The sequence below is a fragment of the Poromitra crassiceps genome (genome assembly GCF_964638095.1).
Source record: "Poromitra crassiceps genome assembly, chromosome: 18".
NCBI classification, from domain to species: Eukaryota; Metazoa; Chordata; class Actinopteri; order Beryciformes; family Melamphaidae; genus Poromitra; species Poromitra crassiceps.
The window spans coordinates 26,358,708-26,373,832 of NC_139636.1; the positions used below are offsets into that span (position 1 = coordinate 26,358,708).

Genomic DNA, 15,125 nt, shown 5'->3' on the forward strand with positions numbered 1-15,125 from the left:
CTTATGACATCACTGATTATGTCATAGGCACTGAACATGCCATAGGCATTGTGACATCATCAGTGATGTCATAGGCATTGTGACATCATCAGTGACAGTGATTAGTGATGCAAAGTTGAGCAATTGTGTGCTGCGCATGCCAATAGGGCAGGCGATTGTGTGCAGCGCATGCCAATAGAGCAGGCGAGGCCACACAGCAGCTAAGCTGCGGGCGCCTAGGGTTGCCCCTTCGCGGGCCCTATCTTACCTATCTTCACAGGTAAGATAGGTTTGGCTCTATACAAGGTCAGTGAGGGTGATCTTCTTTAATATAGCTATGGCAGAAGGGACAAGACTTTTTCTAAATTGTGCTCTTCTCCATGTCAGAGTCCTATATCTAGGCTGGGCCTGACAGCAGTAGTGTGTGATCCGCGTTGAGGGGATGATCAGTGTCTTTCACTAGTGAGTGCAAGGCGTGTGGTGCGCTGTCATTCATGTCTGAGATTGGATGAAAAGGAGTGGATGATTATGGAGGCAACATGTCCTGAATATTTTGCCTTGACATTAAAATGCTTAGTGCCATATGTGGTTTGTGCATGGAGCAGATCTGGTGTGACCACATGGTGGCACTAAATATTTATTTGCAAAATTATACAGATACAGAAGATTTCCAGCTTTAATTATTCTTTTTAACTCACCCTGATTTTTTTTTTATATCAATGCAGTAAAATCAAAATGTTATTATGCGCCGAGCAGCGGCCTGGAACGGGGAATGTGTAATGCGTGTATTTACGTCCTGTAGTTACCCTGTAATTACATGTAACTTCATGTTTGAGTGCTTACTTTTCTACTTTATTGTCAAATCATGAACTCATTAATAACCTGTAGACCTGGTACAATGGACAGGGAAGAATATACCTCAATTCAATATCTCAAACAAAATAAGACAATTCATATGGTGGGTCAGAAAAAATAATATTAGCTCAATCATATTATTCTGCTGTAGTAGCCTAATCACAAATGACACACTTGACCAGTACAGTTTCACAAGCTCCAATTCTTTTTTACATTGGTGTTTCTAGCAATCCAATAGCCTAGGTAAACCCAGCCACCACGTGACCTGCTCTCTCAGTTCCCAGTCACATAGTGACTGAGAACAGGTCTGAGAGCAGGTCACGTGGGGGATGGGTTTACCCAGGCTAGCAATCCAATGCCAAGATTTATGGCTGAGAAATAAACATGAATCTGCACAGTCAGACTTTGCGGTAACTGAACCTTTATTTTGTTTGGCTGGACAGAGAAAAACTTGGCCACCAGGAAGTGCAGCACGTTCCTCATAGTGCAAGCTGCAGGGGGGTCAGAGGTCACAGTTCATCATCATAACATCTCTATTTGACGTTTGCTGTATCATTTTCAAAATGTTCAGTTTTCTTAACTTACTTGAATCTAATTCACACACACACAACATTTTTATTTTTTAACAATAACAAGTAAAAGCAAGTAAGATAAAAAAAATAGATATAAATTTTCTACTGCAACTGCAGGATTTTATGGATAAATCTTAAAAAAATAACAAAAACAGCAACTTCAGAACAAATTAGAGGAGAAAAACAGACACATATAGAAACAATTAAAACTGAAAACTGATTCTACAGTCCGTCTGTTGTGTGTCTGAACACTGTCTGAGTGGCAAACAGTGGAGGTGCTCTTCAGCAGGTGGTTAGATGCAGCGGTGCTTCTTCAGAGTAGCAGACCGAGTGAACAGTCTCTCACAGCCATCACACCAGTAGCGTGTTCCACTGTGGACTTGTTGGTGTCTTTTTAGGCTAGCTAACACACTGAAGCGGCTCCCACATTTCTCACAGCTGTAGGGTTTCGCTCCAGTGTGTATGCTTTGGTGAATTGTTAGGCTAGCTAACAGACTGAAGCTCCTCCCACATTCCTCACAGCTGTAGGGTTTAGCTCCAGTGTGTATGTGTTGGTGTCTTCTTAGGGTAGTTATCAGACTGAAGCTGGTCCCACATTTCTCACAGCTGTAGGGTTTCTCTCCAGTGTGAATACGTTGGTGTGCTTTTAGGCTACCTAACTGACTGAAACGGCTCCCACATTCCTCACAGCTGTAGGGTTTCTCTCCAGTGTGTTTGCGTTTGTGTTGTTTTAGGTTAGATAACTTACTGAACCTGCTCCCACATTCCTCACAGCTGTAGGGTTTAGCTCCAGTGTGTATGCGTTGGTGTGATGTTAGGGTACCTAACTCAGTGAAACGGCTCCCACATTGCTCGCAGCTGTAGGGTTTCTCTCCAGTGTGAATACGTTGGTGTGCTTTTAGGCTACTTAACTGACTGAAACGGCTCCCACATTCCTCACAGCTGTAGGGTTTCTCTCCAGTGTGGATGCGCTGGTGTCTTCTTAAGTCACTTGACTGACTGAAAGAGTGCCCACACTCCTGACAGGAGTAGGGCTTCTCCCCTGAGTGAACTTTCTGATGACGCTTTAACCGGCTAGGTTTTGTGTATGTTTTGTCACACTGATCACAGCGGTGACGTCTGGGTCCACTGGTGTCTCTCTGTTTCCATAGAGAAAGATACAAAGAACGAATCAGGACAGAGAGACTGTGTGTTGTAACATCAGTGATACAGTGATATTTTTTGAGTTAACTGTTTGCCTCTGTCTATTAAATGTTGTCCATGGGACCAGAAGAAACTTGTGTCGCAAGCTCTTTTTTCTCATGAATTCTCTGTTAATAGTTTGGCTCAGCATCAATGTAAGCGGATGTGTGAGTGTAAGTTCCTCGATACAGTAATATTTTTTCTCACCTCTTCTGAAGGATTCATTTTGACAGTGTTCTTCTCCTCTGCCAGATGTCTCTCTTCCTGCCAATCAGCTCTGACGTGATCAAACAAAGACAATTAGTAAGACAGGGAACAACAACAACAACAACAACAACAACAACAACAACAACACAATAATAATAATAATACTGGTAATCATAATAATAATGTGTTGATGTATTTGCAAATACATTTTTTAGATAGAAAGAACAAAGGAAGTCCAAGGCAACTCTTCAAGAATATTTTTAAAAAGCCTTTAATAAAATATGGCTTCCACCGACATGTTTCGGCCAAACTGGCCTTTCTCAAGGTGATTTTCTTCTCTACATTTTTTAGATGTTGATTTTAGCTAGTTGCGGCAGGTGAAACGTCACTGTCTACGACAATGTTTTGTTAGTGGTCCCTTTATGCGCTTCTAGTTAAGCTGTACCTTAAAGCCCCTGGCAAGGCAATTCTGTGATTTTCTTGTAAATATGTAATTTGTGGTCTTGAATGCATAATAAAAACTCTGCGTTGTGTAGTTTTTGACAACCGTGTAGATGACGGTGTTACTCGCACGGCTGCCATGCATGCACTGCAGTGTAAACACGTGTCGTACAGTCCTGCCTCCCATACACTGGTGTTCCTTCCTCATGTAGTAAAGCAGTTCTCCACTAGACGGGGCATGTGCTCCACAATTGATTCTGTTCCCCGCTTTCACTTTCCTGAAGTAAACTTGAGTCTGCTCAGTGCTCAGTAGTGTCTGCACTCTGCTGCGAGGGGAGACAGCTTGTTATGACGAACAAACAAAGGTGTATCTTGCAAATGTAATACTTGACATTGTGTTGTTCACAATCATTTATTTAAGCTTGTGTTCATTTACTAAGGCCTTGGAATCTTTGATTGCTAACCATTCTTTACCTAGAGCCAGGCGAACATGCCTACTTTGTAAAGTATTTGGCTACTTGTACAGTCAAAATATTTGTGTTACTTTTTATCCATTTTTTGTCAAGTACAATTTTTAAATAAACAAATTACATTTCCTCTCAACATTTTTATATGCACACAGGATAAGCTTGCTTCTTGTTTTTGTACTTTTCCTGTGTTAAAAGCAAGTCATAAAGCTCTCTGAAACCAAACGGGCACCGAGGCAAAGGTTTTGAGTAGGTAGCTGAAGCCATCCAAAAAGATGCTAGTAACATGTTGAAATGCTGCTTTCTAGCAAAACAGGTGTTCCTGCCTAATCCACAGGTTAGTGCATGATAAATCGATGAACTAACTCAGTAAGGGGCGGGCGGGCGGGAGGGAGGGAGCGCGTCTGTGTAGTGTAAAGGTGAAAGCACTCGCCTACCACCACAGAGACCCGGGTTCAATTCCCGGCAGCAGTACTTCCGGCTTGGTCAGACGTTCTTTCAATCCCAACAATTGGGTGTGTATGGAGGTGGAAAGCCTGTGGGGTATGAGCCCTGGTCGCTGCACTAATGCCTCCTCTGGTCACTTGGCGCACCTGTTCGGGGCCGACTGTTGGTACTGGGATTAGGTTAGGTCTCCATGCCTTTGGTGCCTACTGCCCAGGTGGGTTATCTCGTGAAAGAAAATGCCTTTCTGTGTGGCATTTGCATGTTCTCCCCGTGCCCACCTGGGGTTTCCTCCATACAAGAACCCCCCACTAAAAGCCACAGACTGTATAAAAAATATGGACGGAATCACCGTGACATCGCCCATTGGTTTTTGGACTCCTGTTTTGAAGCCTAGAGTATGGGAGTGTGACTGTCGCCATCTTTGCCACTGGCTTTCCTGGGGAAGCTAAGCAGGTCTGGCCCAGGTTACTCCTTGGATGGGAGACTGGTGCTGGAAGTGGTGGAGGACCAGTAGGAAGTGCTCTTCCCTCTGGTTTCATATATAATCTCCCCAATGCCCCAGGGCAGAGACAGGGACTCTGTCCTATGAGTGAGCACCGTCCTTCAGATGAGATGTTAAACCGAGGTCCTGAGTCTCTGTGGTCATTAAATATCCCATAGGCACTCTTCGCAAGAGTAGGGGTGTAACCCCGGTGCCCTGGGTAAATTCCCATACAAGGCTCCTTCCATCATGGCCACCTAATCATCTCTCGTTATTTAATTTGCACATTCAGTCCTCAACTCTCCACCGTGATCGCTGATGTGTGGTGAGCGTTAACTTCTGGCACAAACTGGCTGTCGTGCACTGGTCGTGCATCACCCAGATGGGGTGCTAGCTACACATCGGTGGCTGAGTTGAGCCTCCCCCCCTCTCCCCTGATATGTGAAGACTGAAGAGCTTTGAGTATCTAAATTAGAAAGGTGCTATATAAATGCAATTAATTATTGGGGTTCTTGAGACGGCACAAGACCAGGTTTCCCAGAGCTGCAGCCGCTCCGCCTGATCCGTGATCGGCAAGCTGCGTGATCACTGGACAGGCAACGTGTCAATCATGCCCAAAACAGTCTTTTCTATCGTCTATTTTACTCTAAAAGGGTGAGTTATATAAAAATAACCCCCCGTACAGTTCTCATGAAAGGTGAAAATAGCTAGACCAAAACCGTGTTTTGAACCAGGCTGTAAACGCGTTTAATCCTGTTGTAAAGACAGGCATTTTAACATGGGGGTGAACAGGGACTGACTCGCTTTTGGAGCCAGCCTCAAGTGGCCATTTGAGTTACTACAGTCAGTGGTGGCTTGCAGCTGCACAAAAAAAGAGGAAAACTCCAGTAACGTTAACTGCGTCCTCGGCTGTGGCGATGACGCTGTGTGGTGGCTTGAATATCACTTTATCAGACAACATCCCCCGGCCGGGACCGATCCACTCCGAATTCGTCCTACTACCGGAGCGGTCTACCTCCAGGCTCTGCCGCCAGCCACATAGCTAGTAGTCAGCACGATCGAGGCGAGCCCACTGGCTGTCTGCCGGTGTCATGCCGAGTTTTGCACCCCCGCCGCCAAATGCATCCCCACCTCACGGGAGCATATTGTAATGATTTATACGGAAACGTAACTGTTTACAAATGATATAATTGTCTGGGTAGACGTGATCTCCAGGCCAGGGGGTCTGTCCTGGCTCATGGAGACCGACTTTGATGCATAAAATCCGCATCGAGGTGACTTCCATGCTTGGGTCTCTCTTCTGGCTCACGGAGGCCGACTTTGGTGCTTAAAATCCGGCTACAGGTGACCTCGAGGCATTTATCTGGAGCACCGCTTCTTCTTCTTCTCTGATCTGAAGCAACCCGGAACAACGACTTCCGGGTTGCTCCAAATAAATGCTTCTCGGTTTTTGAAAGACAGAAAAGTGGATTTTATGCAACAATTTGGATGCAACAACTAGGTGTCATTAAAAGAAGAGGATGTTTTGCATCGGATAGCGTCTTCACTTCACGTGAAGACTCAGGTAGGAGCCGGCATTTAGACCTAGACGTGAAAATGGCACAGTGTAAAATGGAAAAGTCAAAAAGTGGCGGCAAGATAGTAGACAGTGTAAAATGGGAAATGCGTGACGTTCGCCGGGCGCTAATGTGCTCAGTATGAGCGAGAAGCGCCCGGCTAGCGGGGTAAGTCTACGAGTAAATGTTATGTGGTTGTCCGGGCGCTGATGCTCAGTATGAGCGAGAAATGCCCGGCTAGCGGGGTAAGTGGCTCCCCAGGCTACCTACCGCTTCTCACCACCTGTGGATTATTATTATTCCGTGGATACTCCTGGGCTACACACTCTCCTCTTGGCTCTCGGTCACAAGCTAAAATTAGCGTTAGCTTCGAGCTTAGCGTTCCACGACCGCACCATGCCACCGCTGTTTTCCACTCCGGTTCTTTATAATAATATCAACAACATTCTGGATTACGGCCGCCGCTCTCTACACCGAGGAGCCTCGAGTTTGGGTGTCGTCGCCATGGATGTATTATAATAATAACGGTCGTCGCCCTCCAACTTCCTCATTACGTCATCACCAGGAACTGGCTTTACTGAACATCCGTTCACTCAAAAATAAAAGCCTCATTCTGAATGAATTCATAACTGACAATAACATTAACATCCCCATCCCAAAAGAAATACGCAAAATAACCTTCAGAAACAACAAATCCATCTCCCCCTCGGCTCTCTCAGCCTCTCTTACCAAGGGCCGCGGGAAGACTAATTTAAGGAATGGAAGTCCTCCTCTTCACCTTCTTTTCAGGTTTGGCCGATGGACATGATCTCTGTTATACAAATGGAGAGACTGAGGTTCCTGAGAGCCAACTCGCTTAGAAGGTTCTCAACTATCTGGGATCCGTTTTTGGCCTACTTTGACGAGGTTAAAAATGACTAGTGACTGAGGTTAGGGGTGATAGACTGCTTGCCTGGCTGGTTTCCCATGGACCCCTCTCTTCTTTTCCTGTGTCCAAGCCTGTTTGTTTGTCTTGTTTGTTTATTGTTCTATAAAAAATTGAAAATTAAATATTGGAAAAATAGGCTATCAGGCCTAGCCACTTCCCAACCCCCTAGTCCCCCAAATATAGCATACCGTAAATGCATACAATGAAAATACATACTGTAAATGTACACATACCCAGATAATGGTGAATTTACATGCATGATGTATCATGCATGAGCAAGTTATTTCAAAAATCACATATAATTAGAAGCAAGAGCAGGTTTGATAACCCTTTATTTTATAGGTCCCTAATTACATATGAACTACATATGAACATCAATGTAATTACATGTAATTACATTGGTGTTCATGTCTAAACTATAAATAGTTCATTATGTAACTACATATGAACTATATGTAATTAGACATGAACACCAATGTGTAGTTCATATGTAGTTAGATGGTACCGGACCTGTAAAATGGTGTGAGTCTATTCAACTGTAGTTCATGTAGTAAAGAAGCTACGGCCTGGGACAGAGATTGCTAAAACCCAGTGGTGGATTCGATCTAGTGAACTTCTGATTGCAAAGCACGCCGCTTTAACGACTCAGCCACAGGGGCTTTCCAACTTTCATAGTGAAGTTTGAGAGGATAACTGTATGTCAGTCAGATGTACAGTAGCTGTTGTCACTTCATAGCTTTGTTATTATACACAGAGATTTGGGGGGAAATATTTATACTTTGTTGTAGATATGATTCAAGTATATAAATCCCCTGATGTGAAGCAGAAGGATCGAACTCCCCACAATTTGCAAAATAAATTTTAGGCCCTTTGCTCTAGAAACATTCAGTTATATTTAAAACTTTCAGCGATTTACACCCGCCGGGTGCAAATAGCATCTGCCTTTTGAGATGGGAGGGGGACTGGCACAGTCACACTGCAGAAATGCCTTCACATTAATCAATATTGCCTGTCTTTCAAGCTACAACTAACAAAATATCAATATTTTCCCCAAGTCTCTGTCTATAATGACAAAGCTACGAAGTGACACTGGGTTTTAGCAATCTCTGTCCCAGGCCGTAGCTTCTTTACAGGTCTGGTACCATGTAACTACATATGAACTACAGTTGAATAGACACTCCATTTTACAGGTTCGGTACCATGTAACTAACCTGACTCCACCAGATGGGGCGGTATTGAACTACAGTTGAATAGACTCACTCCATTTTTCAGGTCCGGTACCATGTAACTACATATGAACTACAGTTGAATAGACTCACTCCATTTTACAGGTCCGGTACCATGTAACTACATATGAACACCAATTGTAATGACTGTGTAATTACATGTCTAATTACAAATAGTTCACTAGATATGTACAGTAACTACATAATTAACTATTTGTAATTAGACATAAACATATATGTAGTTCATATGTAATTATGGACCTGTAAAACAAAGGGTTACCGCACAACATCCAATTTCTTTGGAAATTCTAGGAACAGAGAACATTGGATGCTCAGCGTGCCTGAGACTATACGGTGATCTATATGGAATTAAAAAATATTTTAGGTTTGAAGGATAATTAAACATAATTGAATTTAAACATATGAATCACAAGCGACCAATAACGTTAATGTTACAAAGTGGACATTTGTATAATGTATAAAAACAGTTATCTTAATTACTTACTGAGATTATTCGCTCCTGGTAAACGAGTTGAACTTCCCTCGTGTCAGATCAGTTTGTTTCTGCTGCATGCGCGCACATGCACCCTCTCTCTCGCTCTCTCCCCCTCCTTCTTTCTAGTTTCCGGCAGTTAGCACTACTAGGCGTATCACTTCCCTTCGCAGAACAATGATATAACTAACTCCAACACACTTCATATTCTCGGATAGAACTCTGGATACAGGAACTGTAAAACTGCTTTTGTGATCAGCTGGTGTTGTTTATGGCCAAAGAAAGATTTAAGTCAAGTCAAGTCAAGTCAAGTCAAGTTTATTTGTATAGCACATTTCATACACAGAGGCAATTCAAAGTGCTTCACATAAAATGGATGACAGGAAAATAAAAGAATAAAAGAAGAGAATAAAATTTTAAACATTTAAAAGCATCACAACAAAACTTTTAAAAAGAGTATAAAAAGTGCATTAGGCAACAGGCACAGCAGTTGCAAAAAGAGCTAAAAACTCATAGAGGACTCATTGGGTTTGCATAATAGAATAAATCAATTTATCTATATTGAGTCCCCCGACATCATGACTATAAACATGACTACACACACATAAAACTCAGGTCTGGGTACGGTGTCCTCGTTTCCTCTATACTGCAGTTTGGACGCCAAGCATACCCCCGCTTGTACCTTGCGTCATCTGTTGCCCGTCGACAAACAGGACGGATCTTTTCACTAAACCTTGCTTAAAACGAGTACGGCTCTAGTAAGCTCCCCTTACGCGTGCGTCCCTCCTGACGCATCACCTCACCCTCTTGTGAGTAGAAGAGAAAATGATAAAACTCTTATGTCTGACAAACTTTTATAAAAGGTTTCCATTTCTGTCTTATATTTGGCACATTCTAGGAAAACATGCAGGACATCCACACTCACATTAGGATGTTTTCCCACAATATGCAGACACTGATTCGAGCCTCAGTCTGCAAGTTTGAACACAATCTCTCCGGGTTCCATCACAATAAGTGACTTTGTTAATCTGAGGCTGCAGAAATGTAGTGTCTTCCTTTGGTCTCCTTTTCCTATAAACCCTGCCATAGAGTGTATAAAAACAGATCACCCAGAATCAGCACAATACTTAGTAATAGGACAAATGTGTGTGGTCCAAATTAATTTCCAATCTTGATTCTGTAACTGAAATAAATTGAATTCATTTAATAAGGCATATCAGTTGACATCAGAAAACAGACAATATCACATTGTTTGTTGAAAAAGAAAAAGAAAACATTAAGAAAAATATTTGGAACAAGAACAATATTTGGATCCCATTCCCTTTTCAGCCCTTTTGTGGCTTTCTTCTACCATGCTGCTGCGTTCACACCACAGGGAAAGATGAGCAGGCAGCTAGGCCACACATGTTCTTCCCACGTTCAATGAAAAAGTATCTGTAAGAGGAGCACATCATCATCGTCATTATCGTCCTCTTGCTGGTAGATTCAGAGGAACTATAATTAGACTGAAGACTTACCCATTGATCCCCCAGCCAGGTCCCCATGAGTTCTTCACGATCCAGTAAGGGGTACCGTTCTCCTGAGCATACCCAACAGCCAGAACTGCATGGTTCACCTTGTCTGTGGTCTGGTGGCATTTAGTGCTAAAGGGAAGAGAGAAGTGGGAGATATGTGAGTTTATACGGATGTGTGTTTTGACAAGGAATGAGGAAATACATAAGTCTGACACAGCCTCTCTGACTGACAGGGCCTTTTGCTAAGCTAAGATACTTTATATACAACAGACACTATATTTTTTTACTTTGATTGAATATTAAGATAGAAGCAGTTCAATCAGGAGAGGCCAGTTGGTAGGATTAGACAAACTTTATTTAGCAATCGGCATGCATGGCAAATACTTTGGCGCTTGACTCCATTGGCCAGTGGCGCTGCTCTTGAGGCAAGAGGAGGGCACCTGCATAGGCTAGAAGATCCCCCCCCGTGGGGGATCAGGAGTCAAGACTTGTTGGTGGCGGACTGGGGAGGTGGGTGGGGCAAATGGGGAGGTGGGTGGGGCAAAACAACGCTTCGGAGGCCGGCTTCAAGGGAGATGGACTGCCGTGAGCTGCTGCTGCTATGATCGGCCAGAGAGAGAGAGGTGACGTAGAACCCTTGCTATATATATGAGGATTAACTGACGTCATAGCAGACGTCATAGCAGACGTCATACTAGGACTTTTGACTGACCACGTTATGCTAGAACTTGACTGTCGTCAGGGGATGATCGGATTATGCGTGAGTGGCCTTCTGCTTGAACTATGGTCTGGAGACCTCACTTCTTTCCCATCCTATTTATAGCAGTGGCGGTTGGAGGTGAACTTGGGTTTGTCTCTGCCTGTTCTTGTTTTGGTTCCAGTTTTGGTCCTACTGCAGGATGTTCTGCAAAAACTGTTCCTAGAATACTTTATGATAATGATACATGCACTAATGCTCTAATGGGCACACACTTGTCTGTGTTTCTCTAGGAAATATGGCTAAATTACATTATATATTATTGTTTGTTTGTTTGTAGCAGCATGTATTATTGTGTTTGTCCACTGATGAAAGATTAGAAAGCAAACTTTGCGTAAGCAAAATCATTGTTGATGGGTGTATGTCCAGCTGTGACTCTTATAATATTAGTCAGACATTAATTAAATACAAGATAGATAAACCTATTTTCAGGAACCAATATGACAGTATGATATAACTAATTCTCACCTGCTGTACACGCCCTGTTCGTAATGCATGAAATCGTCCGTCACCTCAAAGGCTAAGCTGACAGGATTGCGTGTGGCCACTGCGTCCACCATGCCCATCTCATCATACTGCCATGTAACAGAGGAACAGAGGTCGACTAGAACCGCATTAAGTTACAGACATTTATCGCAGACATTTGCGTTGAATAGACAAATCAATATTCACTTACCGCCGTTATGTTCATCACTTCCTTAACAAAAACAGCCGCCAATTCAGGTTTATACCTGCAACTCTGTTCCTGATTCAACAAAAAAGTAAGAATCCTTTGATGTTTTTGTTACCCCAAAGCATGTCAATCATGATGTGTCATTCTTTAAAAGTCAGTTTTGTCAATGCACATTATGAAGGCTAATTATTTACTTACATAGCCTTCGTATGGGTAGTCAGCCTCTGTCATGAGTCCCTTGTTGTACATAATGTACTCAAATGCGTGACTGGGAAGGCCGCTAAATATAGAGATAGAGACTCTGCATAAGAATTTGACGGCAGTGATACAGAGTTACAGATAGGTAGATGTACTGTAGATGATCAAGTTCAAGTTAGTCAAAAGTCTAAATGTAGAAAGCCAAGTTATGTCAGAACAAATCGAGAGACCAGTACCAATTTAATATCTTAAAGAAAACTAAATATACAGGGACTTGTATTATGGGAACGCAATATTATTTTAATCGTATAACAAATCTCGTACATTTCAGTCGAAGTCATTTACACAAGGTCTTTTGTCAAGACTGTAGAACCCTTTTCAAGTCATCAAAGTCAACCATCAAGTCACCAGATCCCAGGTCAAATCAAGTATTTTCTTCATCTATCAAGTTAAGTCTCAAGCAATTAAAATTGTGACTTTTTTCAGGTCTCAGTTTTTTTTTTTTTTTTCCATTTACATTAAAATAAGCATTGAAATTCTTGAGTGTGACAAGGCGTGACTCGCATCCCCACCTCTGGATTGTTGCATACAAGGAAACATGGCTTCTCAATGGCACTCACCCATTACATCCATGGTTGTCGAAGGCCCCAGCACAATCCACCAGTTGTTGCTCTGACTAAGTAGCATAAGTTACAAGGTAAGTTACAAGGTTACAATGGTAAATGAAAGTTTATCAGATTACAGTTGATGTCATGTGACAACAATGGGAAAGAAGAACATAAACAAATATTGCACTTGAAATAACTTGTTAATGACTGTAATTAAAAAAATCATGTGATGTTGTAAGAATATTTTTAATGCAAGGACAGCTGTTTTGCTAGAGAAATGAAACTGTGTCACCAGTAGTGGGAGTTTCCCAGAGGTAATGGCAGTAACAGACTCCAAACACCCAGTGGTGGAAAAGGTCCAGCAGCTGCCACAACCGCCCTTTGTTAAAATAACAAAAGAAACAAAAGAAACATGAGCATTTTGTGTGATAACACCTGAGGAAAGAATGTAGCTGAATCATGCACAGACAAGATTTGATTATATTCACTGCAGTTGTCACACACCAAAATTAATATGCTTTGTTCCACATGCAACAACTTTAAAATCCAAAATTACAAATTTAACTGTGCGATCGTGTGTTAAACTGTACCTGATTCTTTACATCTGTTACATAATTTCCTTTCTTTCTCCAGTCGATAGAATCTGGATATTGTCCGTTGCTGCTGCTGACATAGTTCCCTTTTGTAGCAGAGCAGTTCTGCAATTGACAACATGCAAAATCATTGTCTTTCCCGTCATCTACAATATAAAATATGTATTTCCTGCATAGATGACAATACCTGTGGCTCTGTCAAGAGGAAAGACCTTCGAAACTCAGCAAACGTCAAGTCAGAAAACTGGTTCAGTTGCACTGCAAGAGGAGATCAAACAAGGTTCAACACAATGTAATCCTATAAACCAAAAACATAATGCTATTAACAAGATGTGAACCTACTTGTGAAAGTGTGATTGCCGTCATTGTGCTTGTCAATCTTCCTCTTATTCTCATTGAATATCTGCAGTCTGCCATAATACTCCTCCACTTCATACATTTTGTTGTGCTGTACAGTGGGAGAATTGCTGACATTCTTAAGGCCATTAACCACTCATCAATAATGTTCTTAAGATACATTATAGTTATATAAGTATAGCCTCAATTAAGCCTATAAAGATATGTTTCCAATCTTAACAATGACCTAATCCAAGAAGGATAAATATCACAGCTAGGTCAAAAATTATACCACATAAAATCATATAGGACATACAAATACCATTAAATAAACTTATTGAGCAGGCTATGTCCCATCCAAATAATTTATTTTACCCCTTGACTGACTTACCTGCACCATCCATGACTTGAAGTGAGATTCATCTGAAAACAATAATGTCCAATTGATTGATGCTTTATACAATAAAACTATAGACTAAACAATGCAGGTACGATTAAATGCAGAATATGCCTACAGAGTACACCCCTGACAGAATATGAAAGTGAAAGCTTTGAGTATAACCTACTTTAAAACGCACAAAACCGCACAAGTTTGCGTAAAAAACAGACTATCACAGCAGCTTACCTGGCTCAGAAAAGCGAAAAGCTGAAGTTCCAGACAAAATAACAAACACTATAAACGCGAAGGTGTTCATGCTCGCTGTGCGTGTTGTTGGCTTCAGAGACGCAGATTCAGTAAAGGAGGAAGGAGTGAAGGAGGGAGTCTGGGAAGCGAGACGTGATTTCTAACCCCACATAGGATAAGCAATAACCACGCCCTGTGGCGCCGGGATTGGCCAGGAGCAACACTGGAGGGCACGCAGCCCAGCGATTTCATGAACCAACTGGAATAGCTCTTGAGAACGGACAGCGATTTCGAGAGCGGACATTGAAATGTATTATGGTCACCTACCTTCCTTAGCATAGTAATAATAATAATAATAAGTATAATAATTGTAATCTACACAATGTACACAATCTACAAAAACATGCAATAATATAAACAGTGTTGTGTTCACGTTCATAGCTCATATAATATAATGTATCATATCGTTAATTTCAAGCTCAATTCTTACCCAGAGAAAAGGTACAGCACTGAAAATGTAACAATCAATAGTTTTTTTAACATCTTTATTTTAAAAGATGAAAAACCCCAGGTGCTTTAGTCCCAAGCTTCAATGCTCCTGGCCAATCCCGGCGCCACAGGGCGTGGTTATTGCTTATCCTATGTGGGGTTAGCGAGACTAGTGAAGAAGAAACCGGTCTGAGTCATGAGGTTTGCTGCCCACTCAGGCTTTCTGTTCCCCCAAAGAATTCCCCTGCTACTCATATGGACAAAAGTTCAAATCAATGATTAGCCCGGCAACTAGAAATTAAATATATATATGAATATAATCTACATTATTGTTGTTGTTGTTGTTGTTGTTGTTGTTGTTGTTGTTGTTGTTGTTGTTGTTGTTGTTGTTGTTGTTGTTGTTGTTGTTGTTGTTGTTGTTAAGTTTTGTTATTTTCCATCTTTTTTTTCATGGCTTGCAAGGAGAGACAGACAAAATGAGGACAAGAGAGGATGTTA

The 15,125-nt window shown here is 41.9% G+C and overlaps 1 protein-coding gene and 1 long non-coding RNA gene across 2 annotated transcripts; both read right to left on the reverse strand.

The window, feature by feature from the left end:
- Nucleotides 1-1,277: 1,277 nt before the first annotated feature.
- Nucleotides 1,278-8,900, reverse strand: LOC310793394. Its single transcript, XR_014553521.1, has 3 exons — nt 8,847-8,900; nt 2,796-2,865; nt 1,278-2,545 (listed from the first exon to the last, which is right to left on the reverse strand). It is a non-coding gene; the product is annotated as an uncharacterized lncRNA (long non-coding RNA).
- Nucleotides 8,901-9,136: 236 nt separating this feature from the next.
- ctsh (cathepsin H) lies at nt 9,137-14,258 on the reverse strand. The gene is made up of 12 exons (XM_083655117.1): nt 14,139-14,258; nt 13,905-13,936; nt 13,520-13,625; nt 13,365-13,435; nt 13,175-13,282; nt 12,877-12,963; nt 12,597-12,652; nt 11,977-12,058; nt 11,782-11,850; nt 11,574-11,680; nt 10,352-10,477; nt 9,137-10,268 (listed from the first exon to the last, which is right to left on the reverse strand). The coding sequence occupies exons 1-12, from the start codon at nt 14,206-14,208 to the stop codon at nt 10,199-10,201; spliced, it is 984 nt and encodes a 327-aa protein (XP_083511243.1). The 5' UTR covers nt 14,209-14,258; the 3' UTR covers nt 9,137-10,198.
- Between the last annotated feature and the right edge of the window lie 867 nt (nt 14,259-15,125).

Coding starts and splice junctions, on each gene's coding strand:
- ctsh (XM_083655117.1), bottom strand. CDS start 14,208: ATGAACACCTTCGCGTTTATAGTGTTTGTTATTTTGTCTGGAACTTCA. Junction 11,681..11,781: donor AAGTGATGAACATAACGGCG/GTAAGTGAATAT, acceptor GTTACATGGCAG/TATGATGAGATGGGCATGGT. Junction 10,269..10,351: donor CCTGGCTGGGGGATCAATGG/GTAAGTCTTCAG, acceptor CTCCTCTTACAG/ATACTTTTTCATTGAACGTG.